This window comes from Scyliorhinus torazame, chromosome 5, assembly GCF_047496885.1.
Source record: "Scyliorhinus torazame isolate Kashiwa2021f chromosome 5, sScyTor2.1, whole genome shotgun sequence".
Classification (NCBI taxonomy): Eukaryota; Metazoa; Chordata; class Chondrichthyes; order Carcharhiniformes; family Scyliorhinidae; genus Scyliorhinus; species Scyliorhinus torazame.
In genome coordinates, this window is record NC_092711.1 from 111,067,620 (window position 1) to 111,090,805 (window position 23,186).

Consider the following 23,186-nt stretch of genomic DNA (forward strand, 5'->3'; position numbering starts at 1 on the left):
TCTTTTCAATCCTTTTGAAAAAAGCCTTTGTGATCACCACCGGGAGGCACTGAAACACAAAAAGGAATCTCGGGAGGACTACCATTTTAACCGCCTGCACCCTCCCTGCCAATGACAGGGATACCATGTCCCATCTCTTGAAGTCCTCCTCCATCTGTTCCACCAACCGCGTTAAATTTAACCTATGCAATGTGCCCCAATTCTTGGCTATCTGGATCCCCAAGTAACAAAAGTCCCTTGTTACCTTCCTCAGCGGTAAGTCGTCTATTTCTCTGCTCTGCTCCCCTGGATGCACCACAAACAACTCACTTTTCCCCATGTTCAGTTTATATCCTGAGAATTCTCCAAACTCACGAAGTGTCCGCATTATCTCTGGCATCCCCTCCGCCAGGTCCGCTACATATAGCAGCAAATCGTCCGCATACAGAGATACCCGGTGTTCTTCTCCTCCTCTGAGTACTCCCCTCCACTTCCTGGAACCCCTCAATGCTATTGCCAGAGGCTCAATCGCCAGCGCAAACAATAATGGGGACAGAGGGCATCCCTGCCTTGTCCCTCTATGGAGCCGAAAGTATGCAGATCCCCGTCCATTCGTGACCACACTCGCCATCGGGGCCCTATACAACAGCTGTACCCATCTAACATACTCATCTCCAAAACCAAATCTCCTCAGCACCTCCCACAAATAATCCCACTCCACTCTATCAAATGCTTTCTCGGCATCCATCGCCACCACTATCTCCGCTTCCCCCTCTGGTGGGGGCATCATCATTACCCCTAGCAGCCTCCGTATATTCGTATTCAGCTGTCTCCCCATCACAAACCCAGTTTGGTCCTTGTGGACCACCCTCGGGACACAATCCTCTATCCTCATTGCCATTACCTTAGCCAGAATCTTAGCGTCTACATTTAGGAGGAAAATAGGTTTATAGGACCCGCATTGCAGCGGGTCTTTTTCCTTCTTTAGGAGAAGCGATATTGTTGCCTCAGACATAGTCGGGGGCAGCTGTCCCCTTTCCTTTGCCTCATTAAAGGTCCTCATCAGTAGCGGGGCGAGCAAGTCCACATATTTCCTATAAAATTCAACTGGAAATCCATCCGGTCCCGGAGCCTTACCCGCCTGCATGCTCCTAATTCCTTTCACTACTTCCTCTATTTCGATCTGTGCTCCCAGTCCCACCCTCTCCTGCTCCTCCACCTTAGGACATTCCAGCCGGTCCAGAAAGCCCATCATTCTCTCCCTCCCATCCGGGGGTTGAGCTTCGTATAATCTTTTATAGAATGCCTTGAACACTCCATTCACTCTCTCCGCTCCCCGCTCCATCTCTCCTTCCTCATCCCTCACTCCCCCTATTTCCCTCGCTGCTCCCCTTTTCCTCAATTGGTGGGCCAGCAACTTGCTCGCCTTCTCCCCATATTCGTACTGTACACCCTGTGCCTTCCTCCACTGTGCCTCTGCAGTACCCGTTGTCAGCAAGTCAAATTCTACGTGTAGCCTTTGCCTTTCCCTGTACAGTCCCTCCTCCGGTGCCTCCGCATATTGCCTGTCCACCCTCAGAAGTTCTTGCAGCAACCGCTCCCGTTCCCTACTCTCCTGCTTTCCTTTATGTGCCCTTATTGATATCAGCTCCCCTCTAACCACTGCCTTCAGCGCCTCCCAGACCAGTCCCACCTGGACCTCCCCATTATCATTGAGTTCCAAGTACTTTTCAATGCACCCCCTCACCCTTAGACACGCCCCCTCATCTGCCATTAGTCCCATGTCCATTCTCCAGGGTGGGCGCCCTTCTGTTTCCTCCCCTATCTCCAAGTCCACCCAATGTGGAGCGTGATCCGAAATGGCTATAGCCGTATACTCCGTTCCCCTCACCTTCGGGATCAACGCCCTTCCCAAAACAAAAAAGTCTAATCGCGAATAGACTTTGTGGACATAGGAGAAAAACGAAAACTCCTTACTCCTAGGTCTGCTAAATCTCCACGGGTCTACTCCTCCCATCTGCTCCATAAAATCTTTAAGCACCTTAGCTGCTGCCGACCTCCTTCCAGTCCTGGACCTCGACCTGTCCAGCCCTGGTTCCAGCACCGTATTGAAATCTCCCCCCATTACCAACTTTCCCACCTCTAGGTCCGGGATGCGTCCTAGCATACGCCTCATAAAATTGGCATCATCCCAGTTCGGGGCATATACGTTTACCAAAACCACCGTCTCCCCCTGCAGTTTGCCACTCACCATCACGTATCTGCCCCCGCTATCCACCACTATAGTCTTTGCCTCAAACATTACCCGCTTCCCCACTAATATAGCCACCCCCCTGTTTTTCGCATCTAGCCCCGAATGAAACACCTGCCCCACCCATCCTTTGCGTAGTCTAACCTGGTCTATCAGTTTCAAGTGCGTCTCCTGTAACATAACCACGTCTGCCTTAAGTTTCTTAAGGTGTGCGAGTACCCGTGCCCTCTTTATCGGCCCGTTCAGCCCTCTCACATTCCACGTGATCAGCCGGGTTAGGGGGCTTTTTACCCCCCCCCCTCGTCGATTAGCCATCCCCTTTTTCCAGCTCCTCACCCGGTTCCCACGCAGCTGTGTCCCCCCCAGGCGGTGCCCCCCCCGCCCACCCCACCCCATGCCAGCTCCCCCCTCTCCCCAGCAGCAGCAACCCAATAACTCCCCCCCCCCCCCCTTCTAGATCCCCCACTAGCGTAGTTACACCCCCATGTTGCTCCCAGAAGTCAGCAAACTCTGGCCGACCTCGGCTTCCCCCCGTGACCTCGGCTCGCACCGTGCGACGCCCCCTCCTTCCTGCTTCCCTATTCCCGCCATGATTATCCTAGCGCGGGAACTAAGCCTGCGCTTCCCCCTTGGCCCCGCCCCCAATGGCCAACGCCCCATCTCCTCCACCTCCCCTCCTCCCCCCATCACCACCTGTGGAAGAGAGAAAAGTTACCACATCGCAGGAGTAATGACATAAAACTCCTCTTTCCCCCCTTTTTACCCCCCTCTTCGCCCCCCATACTCGCCCCACCACTTTGTTTCAAATGTTCTTTTTTAATATCCCGCTCATTCCAATTTTTCTTCTACAATAAAAGTCCACGCCTCATCCGCCGTCTCAAAGTAGTGGTGCCTCCCTTGATATGTGACCCACAGTCTTGCCGGTTGCAGCATTCCGAATTTTATCTTCTTTTTGTGAAGCACCGCCTTGGCCCGATTAAAGCTCGCCCTCCTTCTCGCCACCTCCGCACTCCAGTCTTGATTTACGCGGATCACCGCGTTCTCCCACCTACTGCTCCGAGTTTTCTTCGCCCATCTAAGGACCATCTCTCTATCCTTAAAACGGAGGAATCTCACCACTATGGCTCTAGGAATTTCTCCTGCTCTCGGTCCTCGCGCCATCACTCGGTATGCTCCCTCCACCTCCAGCGAACCCGCCGGGGCCTCCGCTCCCATTAACGAGTGCAGCATCGTGCTCACATATGCCCCGACGTCCGCTCCCTCCGCACCTTCAGGAAGACCAAGAATCCTTAAGTTATTCCTCCTCGCGTTGTTCTCCAGCACCTCCAGTCTTTCCACACATCGTTTATGGTGTGCCTCGTGCATCTCCGTCTTCACCACCAGGCCCTGTATGTCGTCCTCATTCTCGGCAGCCTTTGCCTTCACGACCCGAAGCTCCCGCTCCTGGGTCTTTTGCTCATCCTTTAGCCCTTCGATCGCCTGCCAACAGCTCCTTCTTCATTTCCTTTTTAAGTTCTTCCACACAACATTTCAAGAACTCTTGTTGTTCAGGGCCCCATGTTAAACTACCACCTTCCGACACCATCTTGATTTTTGCTTGCCTTCCTTGCCGCTGCTCTAGAGGATCCACCGCAATCTGGCCACTTTCTCCTCCTTTTTCCATCCGTATCCAGGGGGGATTCCCTTCTGGTTTACCGCACGATGTTTTTAGCCGTTAAAATTGCCGTTGGGGCTCCTATCAAGAGCCCAAAGATCCGTTCCACCGGGAGCTGCCGAAACGTGCGACTTAGCTGGTCATCGCCGCACCCGGAAGTCCACTTTAATGCTTTTTAACATACGTAACACTTCCTCAATCATAATAACGACCTGTTCTAAAGTGTTTACACATCTCTGAGACACCACCAATCAGCATGTCCCTCTCCTTTGTGAATACCGATGCAAAATACTCATTAAGGACCACACCTACTTCCTCTGATTCTACACATAATTTCCCTCCTTTGTCCTTGAGTGGACCAACTCTTTCTCTACCTACCCTCTTGTTCCTAATATATGTATAAATGCCTTGGGATTCTCCTTAATCCTATCGGCCAAGGACATTTGGTGACCCCTTTTTCCCCTACTAACTCCCTGCTTGAGCTCTTTTCTACTTTCCTTGTATTCCTCAAGTGCTTCATCTGTTTTAGTTGCCTTTACCTCACATATGCATTTTTTTCATTTTGACAAGATTCTCAATTTCCCTGGTCATCCATGGTTCCCGAATCGTGGGCGGGATTCTCCACTCCCGCGCCGAAGTGCCCACGCCCTCGTGAACGGCGTCGAGGTTCACGCCGGCGCGAAACGGCCCCTATCCAGACCGATTCAGGGCCCGATAATGGGCTAGGAGCGGGGCCGCGTCATCTACACGCGCCAGGCCTTGTCGCCGCGTAAAGGCGGCACCGCATACCTGACGCGGCCGGCGCCGCATAACTGGCGTCACCCGCGCATGCGTGGTTGCCGTCCTCCCTGAGTCCGCCCGCAAGAAGATGGCGGACGGATCTTGTGGGACTGCGGAAGGAAGGAGGTTCTCCTTCAGAGAGGACGGCCCGACAATCAGTGGGCACCGATCGCGGGCCACCCCACATTTGAGGTACCCCCCGGTGCAGGATCCACCCACCCCCCGCAGGCCGCCGCCCCCCCCCTCCCCACCCCCCAGCGTTCCCGCGCTATTCCCTACGGCAGCGACCAGGTGTGGACGGCGCCGCGGGGAACCCGCCGTTTTGGGCTGGCCACTCGGCCCATCCGGGCCTGAGAATAGCAGGGGTGCCGGAGAATCGCCATTTTGGGTGTCTCGGGCGATTCTGCGGCCCACGGAACTCAACGGGGCCGTTCCCGCCACTTGGGAGAATCGTGGGAGGGCGTCGGACCGGCGTCGCGGGAAATTTTTGGCGGCCCAGGCGATTCTCCCAACCGGCGCGGGAGTGGAGAATCGCACCCCCTGCCTTTCCTGTCCTTCATTTTTACCGGCACATGCCTGTCCTGCACTCCCATCTACTGCTCCTTAAGAGACTCACACATGTCAAATGTGGATTTACCCTCAAACAGCCTCTCCCAAACAACAGCATCCAAATCCTGCCTAATCTGGTTGTAGTTAGGCTGATCCCAATTTAGCACCTTAACCCGAGGACAGCACTCATCCTTTTCCATGAATATCCGAAAGCTTACGGAATTGTGGTCACTGTTCGCCACATGTTCTCCCACTGCAACTTTGATGACATGGCCAGGCTCGATCCCTAGTACTAGGTCCAATACAGCCCCCTCTCCAGTCGGACTACCCACATATTGCTCCAAAAAACCATCTTGGACACACTTAACAAATTCCTCACCATCCAGACCCCTCGCCCTAACGGATCTCCACTCAATATCAGGAAAATTAAAGGCTCGTGGGAGGGAGGGAAGCAGCAGAGGCAGCTGATCGGATTTACTCAATCTCAGTCACAAAGAAGCTCCACAAGCTCCTCACACGTCTTGTTGGAGGTGAGGATGGAAGAGACAGGGGAGAGCGAGAGTACTTCAAAAGGAACTAACTTATGTCGGAGATATTAAAACGTTTCAGCACTCTGCGTATTTAACACAAATCTAATTTATTTGACTTTTAGCCAGAATATTAGCCCCTGTAAATGGGCTGGATTTTGTTATCAGCAGAAAGAGACCCAAATGAACATGGTTCAGCCCTGATTGTGAGGAACAGCAAAATCCAATCACGATGGTTACTTGTGGCCTCATTGGTGTCTCAGCAGGTGGGATGAAGTGGTGAATCCCTTCCCACACTTGGAGCAGGCGAATGGCCTCTCCCCAGTGTGAATTCGCTGGTGTACAGTGAGCTGAGATGAATGTCTGAATCCAGTCCGCAGTGAGAGCACCTGAACGGTCTCTCATCAGTGTGAACACGTTGATGGCTCATCAGTTCCCCAGAACTTTTATAGCACTTCCCGCAGTCTGGACATTGAAACGGTCTCTCATCAGTGTGAACTCGCTGGTGCTTCTGCAGGTTGGATGACTGAGTGAATGCCTTCCCACACTTGGCGCAGGTGAACGGCCTCTCCCCAGTGTGAATTCGCTGGTGACTCAGCAGGTGGGATGACTTAGTGAATCCCATCCCACACTTGGAGCAGGGGAATGTCTCTCCCCAGTGTGAACTCGCTGGTGTGCGGACAGAGTGGATGACTCAGTGAATCCCTTCCCACACTGTGAGCAGGTGAATGGTCTCTCCCCAGTGTGACTGCGTCGATGAGTTTCCAGCTGGGATGGGGCAGTGAATCCTTTCCCACAGTCCCCACATTTCCACGGTTTCTCCTCAGTGTGACTGCATTTGTGGCTTGTGAGACCTGATGATTGACTGTATCCTCGTCCACACACACAACACGTGTACGGTTTCCCCGCACTGTGAACGATGCTTTTTCCTTCCATGTTCAAAGTACGATGATATTCAGGAGATGATAAATTGAGGACTCTGTCAGATCCTGATGTGATGCTTGGTTTGAGTTTCCGGACTTTGAATCTTCCCCTTCGAACACCCTGTGAAACTGATTTAAAACAGAAAATAGGGAATGAGAGAGAACGCACAAAACACAAAGGCAGGTTGTGAAATTGAGCTGAATGAATCTGGTCATTTGTGGGGACGGCACTGGGAAAAAGTAACCATGAAAACTGCTGGATTGGCATAAAAACCCAACTGGCCTCTTTGGGAGGAGAGAGATAGATTGTGGTCTGAAGCTTTTTAAGTTACATCAATTCAAATGTCTGTTTAGCACAGGGCTAAATCGCTGGCTTTGAAAGCAGACTAAGGCAGGCCAGCAGCACGGTTCAATTCCCATACCAGCCTCCTCGAACAGGCGCCGGAATGTGGCGACTAGGGGCTTTTCACAGTAACTTCATTTGAAGCCTCCTTGTGACAATAAGCGATTTTCATTTTGTTTCATTCATTCATTCATTTCATCTTGAGTTTCATAAACAGTAACCAAAGAGAAAATGCTAGAAAACCTCAGCAGGTCTGGCAGCATCTGTAGGGAGAGAAAAGACCTCACGTTTCGAGTCCGCTGACCCTTTGTTAGCTCTTTTCTCTCCCAACAGATGCTGCCAGACCTGCTGAGGTTTTCCAGCATTTTCTCTTGGTTTCAGATTCCAGCATCTGCAGTAATTTGCTTTTATTCATAAACAGTAATCTTGATACCAAAACGTTGCTTCTGGTGGCACGGTGGTTAGCACTGCTGCCTCACAGCGCCAGGGACCCGGGTTCAATTCCGGCCTTGGTGACTGTCTGTGTGGAGTTTGCAATTTCTCCCCGTGTCTGCGTTGCTTTCCACCCAGTGCTCAGGATTTCTCCATCAGTCCAAAGAAGGGCAAGTTAGGTGGATTGGCCTTGATAAATTGCCCCTTAGTGTCCAGGGATGTGCAGGTTCGGTGGGGCTATGGGGTTACAGGGACAGGGGTGTGGGCCTAGGCAGGGTGCCCTTTCAGAGAATCAGTGCAGCCTCGATGGGCCAAATGGCCTTCTGCACTGTAGGAATTCTATGGTTCTAATTCTATTCTATGAATCTTTATAAAGCTCTGGTCACCACTCTTCAGGAAGAATATGAAGGTTCTTGGAGAAGGTGCAGAGGAGATTTACCAGAATGGTTCCAGCAAAGGAGGTTGAGGGGAGATTTGATTCAGGGACACAAGATTATGCCAGATTTCCATCGGGTGGACAAAGAAACTCTGTTTCCATTCACTGATCGTACACGCAGCCGGGACACAGATTTAAAGTTTTGGGTAAAACCTGGATTGAACGATATAAGATCCTGAGGGGTCTTGACAGGGTGGATGTGGAGAGGATGTTTCTCTTGTGGGAGAATCTAGAACGAGGGCATCCATTTCAGATGGAGATGAGGATTTTTTATTCTCTTGAGGGTTGTAAGATTTTGGAACTCGCGTCCTTAAAAGGCAGTGGAAGCAGAGACCTTGAATATTTTTAAGGCAGAGCTGGATAGATTCTTGATGAGCAAGGGGGTGAAAGGTTATCGGGGTTGTGGTAATACCAGGTATTGCAGTACCTGAGAGAGGAATGACCATTGGCTAGACCGCGGGGTCTACCATTGGGCAATGTACATAGCCCCGCCCTGAGAGACGGGGTATAAGAACAGATGCCGTCCCAGCAGCCTCCATTTCTGTAACATCGCTGCTGGGTACAGTTCTATCTGATTAAAGCTGAATCGATATGACTCCTCGTGGTCTCAAGAGTATTGATTGTGCATCAATTTAATCAGATAAGTACTTTTGAAGGATGGACCTCCGCATCAAGCCGGCGTGCCTTCAGCTCAGCCCGCACGCAGAAAACTCTGCCGCGATTTTTAAGCATTGGCTGGCATGCTTCCAGAGCTACCTCGATACAGCTGCCGACACCCCCACGGAAAGGCAGAAGATACACCTCCTACGGTCGCGGGTCAGCCCGGCGATCTACCCCCTGATCGAAGGGGCGGCGAACTATGATAAAGCCATGGAACTGCTGGAAGGACATTACATTCGTCCACTGAACCAGGTCGCGTGCATCAGGGGTAGACAGGTATGTGGAGTTAAAGTGAGAGTTTGGTGAGTGAGGGAGTTCGGTGAGGAGGGAGCAAGGTGCTCCTTTCATTTAATTTCCGACATTTCCTCAAAAAGTGTGAAGGGAGCTGGGAGTTTACAGAGAGAGCAGCTGCCTGGGAGCAGCGTCGGAGGGCAGAGTTCCAGTTGGTTCACAGGGCAGCGACATTCCAGAAGATAACAGTTGTTTGATTTTGGGGTTTTTAATTTTTTTAAATTATTTTATTTGTGTTTGTTTTGTTTTTTGGGGGCAGCAAGCTATCTTTGTATCGTTTAGCAGAATCACCAATTTTAGAGGCTTCACTTGAGAGAGTAGAAGCAGTATATATGTATTTTATTTTTAAGGGCCGAACGCATGTTTAATCTTTTTTTTCCCCTTTAAATCTCTTTGGGAATTCAGATCAGAGGGGATGGAAGCTAGGGCAGTTGTTTGCTCCTCCTGTAGGATGTGGGTGGTGAGGGACACCGGCACACCTGCGGTAAGTGCATCCAACTCCAGCTCCTCAGAGACTGCGTTAGGGAACTGGAGCTGGATGAACTTCGGATCGTCCGGGAGGCAGAGTTGGTGATAGAAAGGAGTTACAGGGAGGTAGCCACACCCAAGGTGCAGGACAAGAGTAGCTGGGTTACAGTCAGGGGAAGGAAAAGGAACGGGCAGACAATGCAGGGATCCCTCGTGCGTTCAAAACAAGTATAACGTTTTGGATGCTACCAGGGGAGGCCCTAGCAGCCAGGTCTCTGCCTCTGAGCCCGCCTCTGTGGCTCAGAAGGGAAGGGGGAGAATAGAAAAGCAATAGTGGTAGGATACTCAATGGTTAGGGGAACTGATAGGAGGTTCTGTGGTCACGAACGAGACTCCCGGAAGGTATGTTGCCTCCCGGGTGCCAGGGCCAGGGATATCTTGGATCGAGTCTCCAGGATTCTTAAGGGGGAGGGGTAGCAACCAGAAGTCGTGGTGCACATAGGCACCAATGACATAGCTGAGAAAAGGGATGAGGATTTAAAAAGTGATTTTAGGGAGTTAGGTTGACAGCTAAAGAGCAGGACAAGCAGAGTAGTGATCTCAGGATTGCTACTGGTGCCACGTGCAAGTGAGGCAAGGAACAGAGAGCGAGTGCAGCTGAACACGTGGCTACAAGGCTGGTGCAGGAGGGAAGGCTTCAGATATGTGGATCACTGGGATAGCTTCTGGGGAAGGTGGGACTTGTGCATGAAGGACGGATTGCACATAAACTGTCTTGGGTGGGTGGTTTTCTGGAGCTGTTCAGGAGGATTTAAACTAGTTTGGCAGGGGGATGGGAACCAGAGCTATGGATCAGAGGACAGGGTAGCTGTTGAACAGGCAGAAATAGTATGCAGCGAGTCGGTGAGGAAGGATAGACAGTTGATAGGGCAAAGTTGCACTCAGCGGAATGGGTCAAAGTGCGTCTGTTTCAATGTAAGGAGTGTCAGGAATAAGGGAGATGAACTTAGAGCATGGATCAGTACGTTGATCGGCGATGTTGTGGCCATTACGGAAACATTACTGCAGCAGATCTTGGAAAGGTGCAGAAGTAACAGAGTTGTTGTCATGGGTGACTTCAACTTCCCTAATATTGACTGGAACCTCCTTAGTGCAAATGGTTTGGATGGAGCAGATTTTGTCAGGTATGTACAGGAAGGATTCCTGACTCAATATGTAGATAGGCCGACTAGGGGGGGGGGGGGGGGGGGGGGGGTGGGGGTGGGGGAGGCCATATTGGACTTGGTGCTCGGCAACGAACCAGGCCAGGTGTCAGATGTCTCGGTGGGACAGCATTTTGGTGACAGTGACCACAACTCCTTGACCTTTACCATAGTCATAGAGAGGGATAGGAACAGACAATATGGGAAGGTGTTTAATTGGGGGAGGGGAAATTATACTGCTATTAGACAGGAGCTGAGGAGCATAAAGTGGGCACAATTGTCCTTGGGGGAAATGCACAACAGTAATGTGGGGGATGTTTAAGGAGCACTTGCTGCGAGTGCTGAATAGTTTTGTCCCAGTGAGACGAGGAAGGAATGGTAAGATGAAGGAGCCTTGGATGACAAGAGAAGTTTGCACTGAGTGCTGAATTTGGTGCATTTGAGTGCTATAGTGAGCGTTTGGTGACTGAGGGAGTATAAGGCTTCATTTTTATCTAAAGTCTAGACTTTCTTTTCTTTAGTTAATTAACTTAAAAGTTGCTGTTTGGTTTAGAAGAAGGTGAATTTTCAATCAGCTTTAAACAAAGCTTCTACTTGTAGGCACTTGCAGCTGGAGCTTGTTAATTAGTTAATTGGATTAGGCCAGTTTTCAGAGGCTAGATTCACAGTATAAAAGTGATCCCCGACAGTGCAGACTTTGTTTGCACTGAGTGCTGAATTTGGTGCATTTGAGTGCTATAGTGAGAGTTTGGTGACTGAGGGAGTGCTGAATTTGGTGCATTTGAGTGCTATAGTGAGAGTTTGGTGACAGAGAGTTAGGTGAGGAGGGAGTAAGGTGCTCCTTTCATTTTGTTTCCTACATTTCCGCAAAGAGTGAGAAGAGAGCCAGCAGTTTACAGAGAGTGCAGCTGACTGGGAGCAGAGTCGGAGGGCGGAGATCCAATTGGTCCACAGGGCAGCTATATTCTGTAAGGTAAGAGGGGATGGAGGCTAGGCCAGTTGCATGCTCCTCCTGTAGGATGTGGGTGGTGAGGGATACCACCGGTGTCCCCGCTGACTATACCTGCGGGAAGTGCACCCAACTCCAGCTCCTCAAAGACCGAGTTAGGGAACTGGAGCTGAAGCTGGATGAACTTTGGATCATCCGGGAGGCAGAGGGGGTGATAGAGAAGAGCTACAGGTAGGTAACCACACCCAAGGTACAGGACAAGAATAGCTGGGTTACAGTCAGGGGAAAAAAAAAAACAGGCACACAGTGCAGGGATTCCTCATGGCCGTTCCCCTTCAAAACAAGTATACCGTTTTGGATGCTGTTGGGGGGGGATGACCTACCAGGGGAAGGCCCTAGCGCCAGGTCTCTGGCACTGAGTCTGGCTCTGGGGCTCAGAAGGGAAGGGGGGAGAATAGAACAGCAATAGTTGTAGGAGATTCAATGGTTAGGGGAATAGATAGGAGATTCTGTGGTCGCGAGCGAGACTCCCGGAAGGTATGTTGCCTCCCGGGGGCCAGGGATGTCTCGGATCGTGTCTTCAGGATCCTTAAGGGGGAGCGGGAGCAGCCAGAAGTCGTGGTGCACATTGGTACCAACGACGTAGGTAGGAAAAGGGGTGTGGAGGTAATAAATGAGTTTAGGGAGTTAGGCTGGAAGTTAAAAGCCAGGACAGACAGAGTTGTCATCTCTGGTTTGTTGCCGGTGCCACGTGATAGCGAGGCTAGGAATAGGGAGAGAGTGCAGCTGAACACGTGGCTGCAGGAATGGTGTAGGAGGGAGGGCTTCAGGTATTTGGATAATTGGAGCGCATTCTGGGGAAGGTGGGACCTGTACAAGCAGGACAGGTTGCATCTGAACCAGAGGGGCATCAATATCCTGGGAGGGAGATTTTCTAGTACTCTTCGGGAGGGTTTAAACTAATTTGGCAGGGGAATGGGAACTAGAGTAGGGCCAATCAGGGATAGTGGAGGGAACTTGTGCCTAGAGTCTGAGGAGATGGGGGAGGCACTAAATGAATACTTTGCTTCAATATTCACAAGAGGGACCTTGTTGCTCATGAGAACAATGTGAACCAGGTTAATAGACTCAAAGAGGTTGATATTAAAAAGGAGGATGTGCTGGAAATTTTGAAAAGCATCAGGATAGATAAGTTCCCTGGGCCTGACGGGATTTACCCAAGGTTACTACGGGAAGCGAGGGAGGAGATTGCTGAGCCGTTAGCGATGATCTTTGTGTCCTCACTCTCCACTGGAGTAGTACCGGATGATTGTAGGGAGGCGAATGTTGTTCCCTTGTTCAAGAAAGGGAATAGGGTAATCCCTGGGAATTACAGACCCATCAGTCTTACGTCTGTGGTGAGCAAAATGTTGGAAAGGATTCTGAGAAATAGGATTTGATGATTATTTAGGAAAACATAGTTTGACTAAAGATAGTCAGCATGGCTTTTGAGGGGTAGGTTATGCCTCACAAGCCTCATTGAATTGTTTGAGGATGTGACGAGACACATTGATGAAGGTCGGGCAGTGGATGTGGTGTATATGGATTTCAGTCAGGCATTTGATAAGGTTCCCCATGGTAGGCTCATTCAGAAAGTTAGGCGACATGGGATACAGGGAAATTTGGCTGTCTGGATACAGAATTGGCTGGCCGAAAGAAGACAGCGAGTGGTAGTGGATGGAAAGTATTCCGCCTGGAGGTCGGTGACCAATGGTGTCCCGCAGGGATCCGTGCTGGGACCTCTGCTCTTTGTGGTTTTTCAATGACTTGGATGAGGAAGTGGAAGGGTGGGTTAATAAGTTTGCCGAAGACACTAAGGTTGGTGGCGTTTTAGCTAGTGTTGAGGGCTATTGCAGGTTACAACAGGACATTGACAGGACGCAGAGCTGGGCTGAGAAGTGGCAGATGGCGTTCAACCTCGATAAATGTGAAGTGATTCATTTTGGAAGGTCGAATTTGAATGCTGAATACAGGGTTAAAGGCAGGATTCTTGGAAGTGTGGAGGAACAGAGCGATCTTGTTGTCTACGTACATAGATCCTGCAAAGTTGCCACCCAGGTTGATAGGGTTGTTAAGAAGGCGTATGGTGTGTTGGCTTTCATTTACAGGGGGATTGGGTTTCAGAGCCGTGAGGCTTTGCTGCAGCTTTACAAAACTTGGAATATTGTGTCCAGTTCTGGTCGCCTCATTATAGGAAGGATGTGGATGCTTTGGAGAGGGTACAGAGAAGACTTACAAAGATGCTGCCTGGACTGGAGGGGCATGTCTTATGAAGAAAGGTTAAGGGAGCTAGGGCTTTTCTCACTTAAGCGAAGAAGGAAGAGAGGTGACTTGATAGAGGTGTACAAGGTGATGAGAGGCATGGATAGAGTGGAGAGCCAGAGACTTTCCCCAGGGCGGAAATGGCTGTCACGAGGGGACATAATTTTAAGGTGATTGGAGGAAGGTACGGGGAGATGTCAGAGGTAGGTTCTTTACACAGAGTGGTGGTTGCGTGGAATACACTGCCAGCAGAGGTGGTGGAGTTGAGTCATTAGGGACACTTAAGCGACTCTTGGACAGGCACATGGACTGCAGTAAATTGAAGGGGTGTAGGTTTGGTTGATCTTAGATTAGGATAAATAGTCGGCACAACATCGTGGGCCGAAGGGCCTGTACTGTGCTGTACTGTTCTATGTTCGATATGTTTTTACACAGCGAGCGGCAATGACCTGAAACTTGCTGCCTATGAGGGAGAAGGTAAAATTTGAATTCATTTAAAGTTGACCAAAGACCCTGAAACCATTGTCGATTGTTGGTTCACTCATGTCCTTCAGTGAAGGAAATCTATCCTTCCCTTGTCTGGCCTACATGGGACTCCAGATCCACAGTCAGCTGGTTGACCCTTAAAATGCTCTCTGAGTACACTTCCTGGACCAGCTGGAGTTCCCGAGGGTTGAGGAGCAGGAGGTGGCAGGTTTGGGAGCGCAGATCGAGGTGGAGGAGGTGATTAAAGGAATTGGGAACATGCAGGCAGGAAAGGCCCCGGTACCAGATGGGTTCCCGGTGGAATTTTACAGGAAATATGTGGACCTACTGGCCCCACTCCTGACGAGAACCTTCAATGAGGCTAAGGAAAGGGGGACACTACCCCCGACAATGTCGGAGGCGACGATATCGTTGATCCTGAAACGAGACAAAGACCCGCTGCAGTGCGGGTCATACAGGCCCATCTCCCTCCTAAATGTAGATGCTAAGTTACTGGCCAAAGTGATGGCGACAAGGATAGAGGACTGTGTCCCAGGGGTGGTACATGACGACCAGACAGGGTTTGTTAAAGGGAGGCAATTGAATGCCAATATACGAAGGTTGCTGGGGGTGATGATGATGTCCCCACCGGAGGGGGAGGCGGAGATAGTGGTGGCGATGGATGCAGAGAAGGCATTTGATAGAGTGGAGGGGGACTACCTGTGGGAGGTACTGAAGAGATTTGGATTTGGAGAGGGGTTCATCAGATGGGTTCAGCTCCTGTACGGGGCCCCGGTGGCAAGCGTGGTTACAAATAGGCAACGATCCGACTATTTCCGATTACATAGGGGCACAAGACACGGGTGCCCCCTGTCCCCGTTACTGTTCGCGTTGGCAATCGAGCCATTGGCCATAGCACTGAGGGGCTCTAAGAAGTGGAGGGGGGTGCTCAGAGGAGGAGAGGAACATCGGGTGTCATTATATGCGGATGATTTGCTGCTATATGTGGCGGACCCAGTGGAGGGGATGCCAGAGATAATGCTGACACTCAGGGAGTTTGGAGAGTTCTCGGGATATAAATTGAATATGGGAAAGAGGGAACTTTTTGTGATGCACCTCGGGGAACAGGGCAGGGGGATAGACGATCTGCCGCTGAGGACAGTAGCAAGGGATTTTCGATATCTAGGGATTCAGGTGGCCAGGAACTGGGGAACCTTGCATAAACTTAACTTGACGCGACTGGTAGAGCAGATGGAGGAGGACTTTAAGAGGTGGGACATGGTGCCCCTGTCATTGGCGGGTAGAGTACAGGCGGTTAAAATGGTGGTCCTCCCGAGGTTTCTTTTCGTGTTTCAGTGCCTCCCCATACTGATTACAAAGGCCTTTTTCATGAAAGTGGACAGGAGTATTATGAGCTTTGTGGGGGCTGGAAAGACCCAGAGGGTAAAGAGGGGGTCCCTGCAGCGCAGTAGGGACAGAGGGGGACTGGCACTGCCGAGTCTGAGTGACTATTATTGGGCCGCCAACGTGTCTATGATATGTAAGTGGATGAGGGAAGAAGAAGGGGTGGCGTGGAAAAGGCTGGAGATGGCGTCCTGTAAGGGAACAAGTTTAAAAGCACTGGCGACGGCGCCGTTACCGTTCCCCCCGAAAAAATACACCACAAACCCAGTAGTGGTGGCGACTTTGAAGATTTGGGGGCAGTGGAGACGACATAGGGGAGTGACGGGTGCCTCGGTGTGGTCCCCGATAAGGAACAATCACAGGTTGTCCCGGGGAGGATAGATGGGGGATTCCAATCTTGGCAGCGAGCAGGAGTTGGGAAGTTGAAGGACTTGTTCTTGGACGGGTCGTTCGCGAGTTTGGGAGCATTGGTAGAAAAATACGGGTTGCCACCTGGGAATGCCTTCCGATATATGCAAGTGAGGGCATTTGCGAGGCAACAGGTGAGGGAATTTCCGCAGCTCCCGGCGCAAGGGATCCAGGACAGAGTGATTTTGGGGGCATGGGTCGGTGAAGGTAAAGTGTCCGATATATACAGGGAAATGAGAGACGAGGGGGAGACGATGGTAGAGGAGCTGAAGGGTAAATGGGAGGAGGAGCTGGGGGAAGAGATTGAGGTGGGGCTGTGGGCAGATGCCCTAAGTAGGGTAAATTCCTCGTGTGCCAGGCTTAGCCTGATCCAATTCAAGGTTCTACACAGGGCACATATGACGGGAGCAAGGCTGAGTAGATTTTTTGGAGTGGAGGATAGGTGCGGGAGGTGCGCGGGAAGCCCGGCGAACCACACCCACATGTTTTGGTCATGTCCGGTATTGCATGGGTTCTGGGTGGGTGTGGCAAGAGTGATCTCAAAGGTGGTGGGGGTCCGGGTCGAACCGAGCTGGGTGTTAGCTATATTTGGGGTTGCAGAAGAGCTGGGAGTGCAGGAGGCGAGAGAGGCCGATGTTTTGGCCTTTGCGTCCCGAGTAGCCCGGCGAAGGATTCTACTTATGTGGAAAGAAGCCAAACCCCCGGGCGTGGAGGCCTGGACAAACGACATGGCAGGGTTCATAAAATTGGAGCGAATAAAATACGCACTGAGAGGTTCGGCTCAAGGGTTCACCAGGCGGTGGCAACCGTTTCTTGACTATCTCACAGAGCGATCAGGGAAAACAGGAAAGACAGCAGCAGCAACCCAGGGGAGGGGGGGGGGGGGGGGGGTGTATTCGGTGTTTGGGTTTCTTGTTCTTTTCTTTCTTTCCATGCTAGTTGTTTATATTTATTTTTTCAGTATTATTATTTCTCTTTTCTTGCTCTTTTTCTGCACTTGTTAGTTTAATATATTGTTTAAATAACGGTCAATGTACATTTTGTTACAAAATTGTAAAAATGGAAAATTCTTTTTGATCGAAAAACTTTAATAAAATATATATTTTTTTTTAAATGATTGTAGTGCACAATGACCCCTAATACATACCACCACCTTCACCTCTTGTTAAAAAGGAACCCGGCGGGGTGGTGGTTCGCATGATGGTAGTGGTTTACAAGGCTGGCCCTGGAACAAATTTCGGAAACTGTTACTACAGCTTTAGCCCTACACTGGGCTATGTACAAGTTTGTGAGAACTATTTACAATATGAGCAAAAAAAAACTTTTTTTTGTTACAACAACATTCTTGGTGTCACCCGGATTCCCCGAGTCAAGCGGGCGGTCTGGTCTTCCTCGTCGATCGCCTCAGCCCCGGTGGTGGTGCAGGTGCTTGCTCGGGCGTTGTCGTCTCTGGGAGCGTTTCGCTGTTTATTCCTGTCTTACTCCTGGGCGGGCACGGGAGGAGGACCGATCCCCCCGGGAAGGGGGGCGGTCGCGGGGTGCGCCGGTGGCAGGGAGGGGATGATCGGTGTCGGGGGTGTGTGTGTGTTTCCGGTGGGCGCCAGGACCCGCAGGGAGACCGTGTCCTGTCGGCCGTCGGGGTACGCCACGTAGGCGTACTGCGGGTTCGCGTGGAGAAGGTGAAACCTCTCGACCAACGGGTCCGATTTGTGCGCCCGCACATGTTTCCGGAGCAAGATGGGTCCTGGGGCCACGAGCCAGGTCGGCAGCGACGTTCCGGAGGAGGACTTCCTGGGGAAGCCAAGGAGGCGCTAATGAGGCGTTTGGTTAGTGGTGGTACACAGCAGCGACCGGATGGAGTGGAGAGCGTACGGGAGGACCTCCTGCCACCGGGAAACTGGGAGATCCCTGGACCGTAGGGCCAGTAGGACGGTTTTCCAGACCGTGCCATTCTCCCTCTCTACTTGCCCGTTCCCCCGGGGGTTGTAGCTGGTCATCCTGCTCGAGGCTATGCCCTTGCTGAGCAGGAACTGGCGCAGCTCGTCACTCATGAAGGAGGACCCCCCTGTCGCTATGGATATACGCGGGGCAACCGAACAGTGTGAATATGGTGCCAAGGGCTTTAATGACTGTGGCCGCTGTCATGTCAGGGCAGGGGATGGCGAAGGGGAAACGAGAGTACTCGTCCACCACGTTCAGGAAGTATGCGTTGCGGTCGGTGGAGGGGAGGGGCCCTTTGAAATCCAAACTGAGGCGTTCAAAGGGGCGGGAAGCCTTGATGAGGTGCGCTCTATCCGGCCTGAAAAAGTGCGGTTTGCACTCTGCGCAGATGTGGCAGTTCCTGGTGACTGTACGGACCTCCTCCACAGAGTAGGGGAGGTTGCGGGACTTTACGAAATGGTAGAATTGAGTGACCCCCCCGGGTGGCAGAGGTCCTCGTGGAGGGCTTGGAGGCGGTCTATTTGTGCGTTGGCACATGTGCCGCGGGATAGGGCATCGGACGGCTCGTTCAGCTTTCCGGGACGATACAAGATCTCATAGTTGAAGGTGGAGAGCTCGATCCTCCACCTTAGGATCTTGTCATTCTTAATTTTACCCCGCTGTGCATTATCGAACATGAAGGCTACTGACCGTTGGTCGGTGAGGAGAGTGATCCGGCCAGGTAATGTCTCCAATGTCGCACAGCTTCCACTATGGCATGGGCTTCCTTTTCCACTGAGGAGTGGCGGATTTCTGAGGCATCGAGGGTCCGGGAGAAAAAGGCCACGGGTCTGCCCGCTTGGTTAAGGGTGGCCGCTAGAGCTACGTCGGATGCGTCGCTCTCGACCTGGAAGGGGAGGGACTCATCGATGGCGCGCATCGTGGCCTTTGCGATATCCGCTTTGATGCGGCTGAAGGCCTGGCGAGCCTCTGTCGACAGGGGGAAGGTAGTGGACTGGATTAGCGGGCGGGCCTGGTCTGCGTACTGGGGGACCCACTGGGCGTAATATGAAAAAAAAACCAGGCAACGTTTCAGGGCTTTGTAGCAGTGGGGGAGGGGGAATTCCATAAGGGGGCGCATGCGTTCGGGGTCAGGGCCTATTACTCCATTGCGCACTACGTATCCCAGGATGGCCAACCGGTTTGTGCTAAAAACGTATTTTTCCTCGTTATATGTGAGGTTCAGGGCGTTAGCGGTCTGGAGGAACTTTTGGAGGTTGGCGTCATGGTCCTGCTGATCATGGCCGCAGATGGTTACGTTGTCGAGATACGGGAACGTGGCCTGCAACCCGTGCTGGTCAACCATTCGGTCCATCTCCCGTTGGAAAACCGAGACCCCGTTCGTGACGCCAAATGGGACCCTTAGGAAGTGGTATAGACGCCCGTCTGCCTCGAAGGCGGTGTACTTGCCGTCACCTGGGCGGATGGGGAGCTGGTGGTAGGCAGACTTGAGGTCCACGGTGGAAAAGACCTTATACTGGGCAATCCGATTGACCATGTCGGATATGCGGGGGAGAGGGTACGCATCTAGCTGCGTGTACCTGTTGATGGTCTGACTATAGTCTACGACCATCCTTTGCTTCTCCCCGGTCTTTACTACTACCACCTGGGCTCTCCAGGGACTATTGCTGGCCTGGATTATGCCTTCAGCAACCGCTGGACTTCAGACCGAATAAATATCCGGTCCTGGGCGCTGTACCGTCTGCTCCTAGTGGCGACGGGTTTGCAATCCGGGGTGAGGTTTGCAAACAAGGACGGCGGTTCAACCTTGAGAGTTGCGAGGCCGCAGATAGTGAGTGGGGGTATTGGGCTGCCGAATTGGAATGTTAGGCTCTGCAGGTTACACTGGAAATCTAATCCCAGTAATGTGAGCGCACAGAGTTGGGGAAGGACGTAGAGCCTATAGTTCTTAAACTCCTTCCCTTGCACCGTTAGGTTTGCGATGCAGAACCCTTTGATCTCTACGGAATGGGATCCTGCAGCTAGGGAAATCTTTTGCGTGCTTGGATGGATGATCAGAAAACAGCGTCTTACCGTGTCTGGGTGAATAAAACTTTCAGTGCTCCCGGAGTCGATCAGGCATGGCATCTCGTATCCGTTGACCAGCACCGTTGTTGTCGTCGTCTGGAGCATCCGGGGCCGCGATTGATCCAGTGTCACCGAAGCCAGTCGTGGTAGTAGTGTCGCGGCGTCTTCTTCGGACCCCGTGGAGCCGTCGATGCTGGGGTCCTTTGATGTCAACCAAGATGGTGGTCCATGAATCGCACGCGGCCTGGGGTGGACAAAATGGCCGCCCCCATGGATCGCACGTGGTCGGGGGTGGACAAAATGGCCACCCCCATGAATCACACGTGGCTGGGGGGTCACAAGATGGCGGCGCCCATCCTCCCCTCATGGTGCCCGGGACCCAAAATGGCGGCGCCCGCGGGTCGCACATGGGGCGCTGGGGGGGTGTTTGGGATGTGCTGGGCTCGTTCTTCTCCGGGGATTGCGGCGACCCCCCGGGACCGGCACACTGCCGCGTAATGGCCCTTTTTGCCGCAGCTTTTACAAATAGCTGCGCAGGCCGGGCAGCGCTGCCGGGGGTGTTTCGCTTGTCCGCAGAAATAGCAGCGGGCCCCCCCAAAATTAGCAGCGCGGCGTAGAATTCCTCTAGCGATTCTCCGGGACTTTGCCGTCTCGTCGCGAGTTGGTGGCGCGCGTAGACCTGGCTAACAGGCCGAACGTAGATGCCCTTCAGCAATGCGAGCGCCGTCGGGAAATCCTCTGCGTCTTCTATGAGGGGGTAAATTTCCAGGCTTACCCTCGAATGCAGGACCTGCATTTTCTGGTCTTCTGTGACCGGCCGGGAGCCGTTCGGAGGTAGCCTTCAAAGCATGCTTGCCAGTGGTTGAATACTGCTGCCGAGTTCGCTGCGTGGGGGCTGATCCGCAGGCATTCCGGGGCGATCCGGAGCTCCATAGTCTTTTAAGCTCGCTTAATAAATTGTAGCGCACAATGACTTACGAGAGACGAGAAGTGATGAAGTCGATCCAGGCTTTATTAAGCGATGCTTGTCCCCAGCAGCTCAGCAACAGAATGAAGCTGCGGGGAGAAGCTCGGGTTCTTATACTCCGCCTTCCGGGCGGAGCCAGAAGTCGGCAGATCCAACCAGGACCCGGGATCTGTCAGCCAATAGCATCTCGGCTTCACAGGTCCCACATGACCCCTAATACATACCACCACAATGATCTGTTGAGTTGCTTGCAGAAAAATACTTTTCACTGTACCTCGGTACACGCGACAATAAACAAATCCAATCCAATCCCAAAACACAACACCCAACAATAACAGGTGAGCAGCAGCTGAGGAATGTTAGTTAGTTTTTTTTAAACTTGCAGCTATACTGTAAATCAATTTCACAAATCAATTTATGGCGCTTTCACTCATGTTTTGCCGTTTTGTGATCTTGTCATGTCTTTCGAAAGCAAGATGAAATCCTTTCTCCATTTACACTCTCAGTTTCTAGGTCTCTCAGACCACAGCCGACACATGGTGTCTATTTGGCTAGTGTATTTTGCTGGTAACAAGCCGGGAGCTCAGAATTACCTCAATGTTTATTTACCTTCTGGTTTAATGTTTTCTGACACAATTCACAGCCCAATTCTTCCCCCTGACAATAACCAGATGACCGGGGCCATTCCTACCCCGTGCCTAACAATGAAACCTGTATTCTTATCAGGATACTGACTAGATCTCTGTTCGGGTTGTTTAGATTCACTGACAGCCAGTTCCCCAGGTACAGATGCTAAAGCATCATTGGGCTGCGGTGGAACAGCGGTTAGCTCTGCAAAAAGCTGCTGAGACGGACCTTTTTGTAACACTGTCGCTGGAAAACGTCCCTCAGTCGCCCGAAGTGAAATCTGATTCTGATCTCCGTTTATTAACAAGGGTTTTTTTTCTACTTAAGTCTACATTAGACACCGTGTTCTCTCCGCGGCCGTTTCTGATAATGGTAAGTCTATGTTCAAAGGGACATTGTCTATTCCATGTGCTGGAATCCATCCCAGACTTTGACACAGCCTGTGTTCTGTTGCCGCAACAAGTAATAGACTCACTACTCCTGGATCGCCTCTGTTGGAACATCAATATTCAAGGTAAGCTCCGAAATAATTACCGAGGTGATATAACTCGGATCATGGAGATAATTCTCAGCGTGTTCTATACCGGCTTTCTGTTCATGTGGCCAAGGATAAAGACAGAATTCAAATGTGTCTTATATAAACCTGTTAGTTTTGTTCACTGAGAACACGGTAACGAACTCATTTCGCAGTTAGAGGCATCAAAAACACTCAGCCGAGAAAAAAATAGTCGCGGAGGTTGTTGTACGAGTTTTTGTCTTTTATCTGACACTGTGCCTCCCTGTATAGTAATACACCTCTCCGCCCTTCACATTCAGGGCGCTTATATTCAGGTAACCAGACTTTGTCGACTCATCATCAGTCGCCAGATATCGTCCTAAGATTTCATCTTTCTTCAGTCCTGCTACTTTGTAAATTATGCAAATTGGAGGCTGTGCCTGTTTCTGCCGATACCATTGCATAGTGCTTATAACCTGATCTGTATACTCGCAAATTAACTGCGCTGAACGTCCTTCTAATACAGTTAATGTCACTGGAGACTGATTCGCTGCACATAATCCGCCTGTGAAAGTAGATGAACAAAAGAGCACAAGATTAAAGAGAATAAAGCGAAACGTGTGTCTATCTAGACCTGAGTGTGTAAACTCTCATTTGCCAAGCTACGCATAATATGTATATATCTTATCGTTAACGATATTAAAGTTTAGTGCAAACACTTTGCAATCAATATGCTAAACTGTCATGATGAACCTAATCGTATACTTACTGTCCCACAGCGCCGCCAGTATTAACAGAGACATGTCTGACTGAATCTCTGAGTGAATGGGAATGGAATGAGGCAGAGATTGAGAGGAGAGGGGGAACCCGGGCTCTGTTCCGCTCATTGTTCCACCCACACACTGCAGGGGCCAGGCCCATTGTGACATCACTCAGGATACCATCCCTATTGGCTTTGGCATTGATCTCACGTGAATTTCTAATTAGCAAACTGCTGCTTGCCGCCCCCTGCTGACGGATTCTGTTCACTCCAATTTAGAACTACTGAGTGGGTTTATTGAAATAC

The 23,186-nt window shown here is 51.3% G+C and overlaps 1 long non-coding RNA gene and 1 gene segment (V, D, J or C); both read right to left on the minus strand.

The window, feature by feature from the left end:
* Positions 1-5,833: 5,833 nt before the first annotated feature.
* Positions 5,834-17,350, minus strand: LOC140421676 (uncharacterized). Its single transcript, XR_011946989.1, has 2 exons — positions 17,170-17,350; positions 5,834-6,792 (listed from the first exon to the last, which is right to left on the minus strand). It is a non-coding gene; the product is annotated as an uncharacterized lncRNA (long non-coding RNA).
* A 5,033-nt stretch (positions 17,351-22,383) lies between these two features.
* LOC140417860 (T cell receptor alpha variable 10-like) lies at positions 22,384-22,923 on the minus strand. The segment is given in 2 exon segments: positions 22,384-22,685; positions 22,890-22,923. Coding segments are annotated over 2 exon segments (336 nt in total).
* Between the last annotated feature and the right edge of the window lie 263 nt (positions 22,924-23,186).